Source organism: Ixodes scapularis, unplaced genomic scaffold (genome assembly GCF_016920785.2).
Source record: "Ixodes scapularis isolate PalLabHiFi unplaced genomic scaffold, ASM1692078v2 PGA_scaffold8__174_contigs__length_109621045, whole genome shotgun sequence".
NCBI lineage: Eukaryota > Metazoa > Arthropoda > Arachnida > Ixodida > Ixodidae > Ixodes > Ixodes scapularis.
In genome coordinates this window covers 78,472,455-78,481,165 of record NW_024609883.1, presented here as the reverse complement: position 1 = coordinate 78,481,165, position 8,711 = coordinate 78,472,455, and the positions used below count along the sequence as shown (strand labels likewise).

Sequence of the window (8,711 nt, the reverse complement as noted above, 5' to 3'; positions counted from 1 at the left end):
AATACCTCCGATACTATGCATGCACAAGGGAGGCGGTGGCGGAGTATGGGGTATCGTTATCGGAGTCATGGGAACGATCTACTAAAACTCTCTATTTAAAGCAGGTAAAACGCTAAAACTTTTAAATAAAAAATACATCGTATACGAAGTAAGTAATCAGAAAAGCCATCAAAGTCTAGCCCACTCGGCCCAGCCAAAAGCCCGGATCAGCCCGGATAGCCTAGCGGCCCAGCCAGCCCAAGCCACACTTTTTGCGCGCGCGTTGTTAGGAAGCGGACAGCAGCTGTATCTGCTGTTGCTGCTGAAGCTAATCAGCGACTGAATCACCGTGGTCTGAATCAAGAAAGGGGCGGGTGTGTCCTGCGCAGTCTTCGTATGAAGCAATATGAAGTACAGAGGAGGCACAGACGAGGTGATAAATTTTGATCGACTTGGAAAACTCTGACCGAGGAACAAAGAGGAGCAAACAAAGGGTACGTCACAGGAGTCGACTGTGTGCGTGTAATCCCACCTTTTTTGTTATTATTATTATTATTATCATGTTTTAGGTTTCCAAAATTTCGAATTTCATTTTTATTGTTTTGGTTTGGTTTGTCTTCCATTTGCCGCTACAAAGACGAGCGAGTGGCTTTGGAAAGTGCCTTTTATGCGCGAGTTCTCGTACAAAGCACTGATCAGTAGAGGCTCACGCGCCAGTGCTTCAAAGACAAGCGAGTGGCTTTGGAAAGTGCTTTTTATGCGCGAGTTCTCGTACAAAGCACTGATCAGTAGAGGCTCACGCGCCAGTGCTTCTGTCGGTACTGTAGACATTTGTTTGAGAGATACACGCGGCCCACTCATACGCGTGACATCTGTACTGTACAGCTTATTGGTCGGTTCCTTGGCTTTGTCCATGACTCGTGACGTCGCTAGAAGCGCTAGCTGTCCATGTGCAGCGCTAAAAGAAGCGGAATCACCATAGACTCGTTTACATGCCATGATGTCAACGATTAAAGCCAAAAAATAAAGTAATTGTTAGTGACGTTTTAATGCCGGTGAGGGGCGGCGGGTACAAACAAGCTTGTCGATCCAAAGCGCTGGACATTGTTGAATATGTGCTTATCCTCATTAAGTGCCATTCAAACCGCTGTGTCAACGTGCTGCTCATAAAAAGAAAAAAAAAGGAGCAAGCGCTTTTGTTGGAACCTAGCCTCCTGTGTAGGTGGAAGCCCACACCTTCCACATCGGAACAAGTCCTGCAAGTCGCTGTAAAAGGGAAAGGGTTGGGGGTTGCGGCGGTTAGTAGCAGGAAACAAAAATCCTTTAAGGGCAGTGCCACACTGGTTTTTAGTGCCAGTGGCGTTTCCTTTATTAATTTGTTTTGTTTTTTGTGAGAAGAATCTTGTATTTAAAGGGACACTGACAGGGTATTTATGCTCGCCGAGGTTGTTAGTTGTACGTGACATATGAGGGCTCAACTACCCAGAACAGAATTTGCGGCTCGAAATTCGGTTTCTTTCCGCCCGAAAACCGCCGATCAAGAACTGGCCGGTTCGAGTCTCGCTCACTCTCTTTTCCGCGGTCACGGGCCATTTTCTAAGGTATCGATGCGACCACCAAATTTAATCAAAGTCGTGGGTCACTGAAGGCACACACTCAATATTAAAAATAGAAAAAAATATGAAACCCATTTTTTGTGGCTTCTAAAAAGCTGCAATACGTTGATTGAAAAAAAAAGTTCCACAGACAACCGGAAGCATTCTGTGCGTTTGTCGTTTCGCGTATCGTGGGACTCGCGGGGACGGCGATGGCAGCGGACGACGGGCGTGGGACCTCTATTTCAGAACTGTCGTTCGCGGTACCGGCGAATTCTGTCTACCGTTAAAAGAGAAATTTGGGATTGATCAAAAGAATTGGTATTCATCCCGTACGACACGCCCGGCCACCAAGCCGATTTGCACGAAGACGTCGCCGAGCCGTCGCTCCCTTCTCGTGGCTGAAGACAACGCTCGCGCAAACGTCAAGCACGACGTGTCTACTTCGAGTTGAATATGCACGCGTACGATTTCTTTACTAGGTGCGAATGTCCCCAAAGCGTGGTGCTTCCCGACTTCGACCCGGGAGTGCTTTTGCTAAAGAAAAATCGACAGCAAACTTTCAAACTTACAGTTTACCGGCTGAATTATTACTAAGGAAAGAGATCCACCAGAAACGAGATTCCCCAGTAGCTCAGTGGGAAAGACGACCGCTTCACACACCGAAGGTCCGGGTTCGATCCCCCGTGATTTTTTTTTTTTTTTTTTGCAAACAATTTCTGATGTTTACATATTTTTTTCTTTTTTTTACAATCATCACTGAAGGAACAAACAAAAAAAAAAATAACAAACAAATGTTGTGGACGATACTTCGCTGAATTAAACGGTATGGGATTTCCGTTTTGACACCTGCGAACTCAATGTAATCACTTTCCACAAAGTGCAAGGAGCATATAAATCAGGTAGCGTCCGCTTTCCGAGGTGCCCGTAAATGTTCTACAGGAATTGCAGCCAGTCATTGGTCCCGATCCCGTTGATCTTTCGACAATGCCACTTTTTTTCGGATGCAGGACATGTGAGCCAGCTCTTCACGCAACATCTTGGGTTTATACTTTTCGGAGCCGATCATGGAAATTCACCACGGGCACTCACTACTCATCTCTAACTCCTCAATGTACAAAACAACTCATCTTGGAGTACATAACAACGAGCGGAACAAACATAACTGCAAAAGAATGGCACGGCAAGCAGTTCCCGCACGCCGCATGTCGTGTCGTCTGCTACCGGAGAGGAGAAAAACAAAAAAAAAAAAGCACGGTCGGGTGTAGCCACGTGACTTCCGCCAGTCACTCTCTTCTCTCCACTTCTCCGACCTCCGTCGGGTTTCGGTTTCGGTTTCGAGCAGTTGCGTCTTTTGGCTTTATTAAAGAAATACGCTACTCTGTTGCAAAATATTAATTGGGTAGTCCCCCGACACCATAATGAAGCGCCTGGCAAAAAATAAAAAAAATTTTTTGGGGGGTGTCAGTGTCCCTTTAAGGCCTGTTCACACACTTGCGACTCTTTAGGACGTCATGCCTAAAGGAGTATTCACACGAGGGAGAAATCGTGCAGGGGTGTATGTGACGTCGACAGCAGGCTCGATTTGTATGTGACGTCGAAGCAGGCTCGAGCACGCTATGGAGCGCGGCGCGGCCATTTCACGAGAACACGCGCAAGAACGACATTCATGCTTTCGCATTTGCAACTTTTAATTAAGTGCTTAGGTGTACCTCGAGCCTTTTGTCGGTTTAGTCACACTCTTCAATTCTAGCCATTTTTGCCTAGCCTTGCATGCTTACAGCAATTTGTAGGAAACTATTTGGACTACAGACTAGTATTCTTGTAGACAGTGTACTCTTCCTTATAAACTGTCTGCACACTATTTGAAAATTGTTAGTTCATTTTCGACTCGGTGCAACCAGTATTTTGATTTGGTTTCAGAAATCCTTGCTTGCGCACCCTTAGTATGGTTTCTGCTGAGCGTCTGTGTGAACAGCAGTGTTCAGCGCATACCAAAAACTTTGACCGGACTACCATTGAGGCACTTTCCTGTTACGTCTGCCAGCCGAGTTGACCACCTTTGAATACCTGCTGTTCACATATATACTTTGCAGCAGCAGGGCAAACAGCCCTTATGATTATCCAAGCAATATCAATGAATACGTCAATAGTTGCTTTTGCAAATTGTCATACATCATCATCATGCATTATTTTTTTCAGATCATTGTATCCTATTTCGCTGTTTCCATTTACAGTGCGAGTAGTGTATGCTGTAAAAGACATGCTAGTGGCACCCATGCTGTCATTACATGATACTCTTGAGGCCTAGTGTCTAATGAAGGCTTGTTGGAGAGGGAAACTGAGCTTTCAGTTGCTTGTCTAAAGATCCCGAAGTGGTCAAAACTAATCCTCAGTCCTCCGCTAGGGCGTGCCAGATGTACTGCTGGGTAAATCAAGGAGCTGCCAGGCTTTTTAAATCGACCGCAAAATTTGGTTCCTTAACCTATCGCGCTACAACTTTGTGCAGTGTTGCCCACAGATGGTGCATTGTTTTTTGCAAAATTTGCAAAGAGCGAATTTACCTGAGGCAAAAGTAAGGAAAGAAAAAGGCTTAGCTTCTATGGCAACGCAGCGAAGCCACCGGTCTTCAAACAATACGACGCTGCTTCGCACTGGAGACGAAATGGCGCAAGCAGTCGTGACGCCAACTGCCGCCAACCATTGAGCATACGGCGTCGAGAGCTGGCGTCTTTAGCTGACAATCGTTTTGACTCAAAAGCGGCGCGAGCTTTTTTGATATCAGTTGCCAATGCATTATTTTATCATCCTTGCTAATGAAACATAATGAATGGACAGATAATCAATTTAAAAAAATGGTTTGTCAGAATACTCTGACTGTTTTTTGTTTTTTTTTGGGTACTGATGTCGTCTGCTTTGCAGTTCCTTGTTGTTACTGCGCCTGTTTTTGTTTCTGCGACTGTCGCCACCTGTGGAATGTGCACCGCTTTTGAGTTGAAACGATCGTTTGCTGAAGACGCCGGCTCTCGGTGCTGTATGCTTGTTCGTTAGCGTCGCGACTGCTTGCGCCATCTCCTGTCTCCCGTGCGAAGCGGCGCCGTATTGTTTGAAGACCGGTGGTTTTGCTGCGTTTTTATAGGAGCTAAGCCTTTTTCTTTCTTTACTTTTTTCTCAAGTAAGTTCACTCTTTGTTAATTTGACAAAAAAGATGCACCATCTGTGGGCAACGCTGCACAAAGTCGTAGCGCGATAGGTTAAGAGACCGAATTTTGCGGTCGATTTAAAGAGCCTGGCCGCTCCTTGAATCACCCAGTACATTATTTTGCACGTAAAGCTCCCAAATTTTTATTAAGGCCTACTTACCCAGATGCTTTAAACTGTTTCAACTCTTTCCTTCCATCTTTTAGCACCATGCTGGGTAAGGAGTGGCAGAAGCTCAAAGACTATTGTGCCCACGTGGGCAAGCTGTTGGACATGGAGCAAAACGCCCAACAGATCTACATGATCCTCCACAACTCCAAGGGTGCCAAGTACGATCGGCCCTGCACGCAGAGTGACACGCAGTATTGCCACATCTTGAACAACCTCAACTTCTGGAATGAATTTCTGGGGCTGTGCAGGATGGAGGTCAAGGAAGTGGCACCAGGGGTGCTCGGCACCGACACTCTGCACTGGAGCTTACCCAGCGTGTCGGAAGTCATGCATCGCCAGGCATGCATCCTCTTGCATAGGCTTCTCAAAGAGCACCGCTGCATCAGAGAGCTCAAAGCCTTTGTGGCATATAAAAACACCAAGCTCTTTTTTGACGCTCTCCAGCTGAACAAGGACCTTCGACGCCTGGAGCTTTGTCAAAGCAATGAAACTCGAACTGAAGACGTCTCTCGGCATATGGTGGCCGCCATCGGCACTCTAACGGGGCTAGAAGACCTTGTACTGAAAGGCGTCTGGCTTTCTGAAGCTGCCATCACACTCCTCGGAGCCGCCTTTGAGAACATGCCACATCTGAGATCCTGCTCCGTCAGCCTTGACTCTACGCTTGTTCACGGAGCAGACGTCCTGATTCGGAACTTGAAGCGGAGCAAGACTATTAAGGCATTACACCTCACTGGATGGTGTCCATGCGATGGAGAAGGTGCGGTGCTTGGGGAGTACTTGGCGGAACATGACGTCCTCGAAGAACTCGTTCTCGAGCCAATCTACTGGAATCTGCTAAATAGGAAAGAACTCGGACCCGTGTTGGAAGCCCTGGCAACAAACCGGGTTTTGAGAAAGTTGCACCTTGAAAGTTACTTCTTCGGGTCATCTCAGGGGCCTCTGCTTTCCAGGGCCATGTCGGCTAACAACACTCTGCGAAGTTACCGTTCCTCTGGACAAAAGTATGCGCTTGAAGCGGACTCCCTAGCCGAGATCATCCGAAACAATAACGGGCTTGTCGAGCTAGCCATGGAGAATGTCATCGTGGCAGGTGTGGAGCAGCTTGCAGCGGCCATTCGTACCAATCTGATGATGAGGCGGCTGGGCCTTTGCTGGTCTGAGCTATCGCTTGAAGACATCACCAAGCTTTGTGAAGCACTGGCTGAGAACCGTTCGCTCCAGATGGTCACAGGAGAAGACGTTGACGAGAAGCTGGTTGCAGACGTGCACAAGGTTCTACTGGAGACTGGCACAAGCCAGAGAGTAAAGATAAAAAGTGTCATCAAGAGTCCCTCTGTGTTGCAGCACACTCTGGAGAGCTGCCATGAGCTCACGGAGGTCAGTTACTGCAATACTGCAGCGACGACAGATGGAACCTGTTTGACCTCAGTCTATGAACTAGATTCAGACCATGGCTCTTACGAGAGTGAAGGCACACCTGACCCTGAGCGGTCTGCACTTAGTTGCCTGAATTTGTGCAGTCATTTAGTCAAGCTTGAGGTGAAGCTAGAGCACAAGATGCGGAAGGGCTGTGCGGAACCGTTGGCACAATTCTTGTCGTCAACAGAGACGCTGAAGCATGCCGAACTTGACTTTCCAACAACCTTTGCAGCTACGGAGGCTTTCTTGGGTGCACTTTCATGTAACAAAAGTGTCTCCACGCTGATGTTGTCACGCTGGAGTTTCAGGAGGTGTCACTTGGAGCACTTCGCAGAAATACTAGAAAGAAACAGGACTCTGAACTACCTCAAACTCGGCGATGCCCTGAGTACCTTTCTACTAAAAATGCTGTCCACTAAGATGGCGAGCAACAAGTTTCTCATCAACATTAAGCATTGCAACTGTGACCTGGATGACAAAGAGTGGATGTTCAGGGTGAGGAATGTCCTGCGACGGAACTTCTCCTTATTGCAGCTGGCGGCTCACTTTGTCATGGGAACGCATGATAGGAGGTGTGGAGAGGCGTTCGAACAAGTGTCCCGCAGCGCGGCGTTGTCCGACGAGGTTCAGCGACTTGCTAGTGAGTCAGAAGTCAACACTAAGCAGAGGATCCAGACCAGTAGAACGTACCTGGATGTCAACTTTTTAGCCGTGGCAGGCGTTGTCAAAGACAGCTTGGTGTGTGAAGGTGGCAGCGAGGGACAGACACAGTTGGATCAGATCGGGCTGGACAATTGGCTGCGGGTGCGGTCATATCTAATGTTGGCCGACATCAGGGACATTTCTGCAGTGGTGCGGCGTCCCAACTGTTGACAGGCCAAGGTGTCCTGACGGTGGCGAGACTGTTGCGCAACATATTTGTTATAATCGTAAAAAGTGATCTTTGTGTCCGTTTTACTTTGTGATGTTTTATTGGACATGATCATGCCTTGCAGTACCTTGAATGGATGCTGCTGCAAATCAATAAACTCGACTTCTGAAGTGGTGTTGGTGGGCAACAAAGGCTGGTCCAGCTTTTTCTTTAGATGGTCCTGGTGTACAAAGCTGATGGGGTTGTAGAAGACATCTCCAGTGTTTCATATAAGCGCTGTCAGGAGCCTTTCATTGTTACAGTGTACCTCAGTCTGGTCTGACATAGGTCACAAACTTGTCATGTTGCAACTAGGTGATATTCAGTGATGTGACTGATTTGTCATTTGTGCTGGAGATCTTCCCCTGCTAACATTTCGCTAAAATGCAATATATTTGCTGCTAGATTGTGCCAAAGCTTAATTTATGTTTCTCAATGCTGAAACTTGGGTAACTGTTTCAGGATCATTTAACAGTAAGTTTCTGCAAACTTTCCGAAACTCAGTTATCGATTCAAATATGGCACTATTCAATTTACCTTTGTATCGAACAGTAATAGTAGTTGGAAGGTTTGCTTTGTTCAAGTTCAATTGAATACACTTTGTCGTCTGGCACTGGTAGAAACTGCTTCACTGCTCTTTACGGCGGGACTGTTTTTAGTGTAGAGAAGAAAGTAGGATTATAGTAAGTTACAGGTCAAGAAGGTAGCGGCAAATGCCCCTCAAAGGGATTCATAAATCCCTCCGCCACCTCCGCATCCAATAGCGTCCCATCGTTTCCGTGAAGTCATGGTCAACGTGGGAGAGAGTTTTGCCTTCCTGTGAATATTTGCTTTATCTTTAGACTGACTTAGCATTGTGGAAGCCACGAGAGGGAGATTAGAATTTTTTTACTCCGATGGAAACAAATGCGACTTCGGGGAGTTAGGTTCCTCCTCCGATGAATACAAAGGTTGCTTTCTTAAAAAGGGGGGGTTGGAGACAAGTTGGCATTACTCTGTACTGACTCCTATCATAGTCCCCGCTGGGGGACTGATAGTATTATGAAATAAATAAAAATAAATTATCTATTCATTGAAGCGGAACAAGGGGCGTTTCCAGGGAACTATTCTTTTGACTGCGGACGGATTTGAAACGGACGAATCATGCTTATGGGAGGAGCTTCTCCTACCTTCTTGGCTTGTAATCGACTATAGAGGGCAGGATGGTCCATGCACTTGCATTGATGAGGCAACTCTCTCTACCTTGTAGTAAAATTTTCAAAATGCAACTAACTGCTATGCAAGAATAGATGGTAGGCTACAATATCCGAACAGGCTGTGTGCATTATTGATTGAGGTTTATGTTCCCAGATTTGAAACTTAAGGAAAGATGTTTGGGTATTCATAGTGGCAAGCAGTTAATCTGATTGCCGCCATAGCTTTCATGTGGGCCA

The 8,711-nt window shown here is 46.6% G+C and overlaps 1 protein-coding gene across 1 annotated transcript; it reads left to right on the top strand.

The window, feature by feature from the left end:
- The first annotated feature begins 195 nt into the window (after positions 1 to 195).
- LOC8039808 lies at positions 196 to 7,428 on the top strand. Its single transcript, XM_040206587.2, has 2 exons — positions 196 to 473; positions 4,982 to 7,428. The coding sequence occupies exon 2, from the start codon at positions 4,986 to 4,988 to the stop codon at positions 7,239 to 7,241; it is 2,256 nt and encodes a 751-aa protein (XP_040062521.1). The 5' UTR covers positions 196 to 473; positions 4,982 to 4,985; the 3' UTR covers positions 7,242 to 7,428.
- The last annotated feature ends 1,283 nt before the right edge of the window (positions 7,429 to 8,711 follow it).

What these genes read in the sequence shown, in the direction of transcription:
- LOC8039808 (XM_040206587.2), top strand. Translation starts at nt 4,986, where the DNA reads ATGCTGGGTAAGGAGTGGCAGAAGCTCAAAGACTATTGTGCCCACGTG.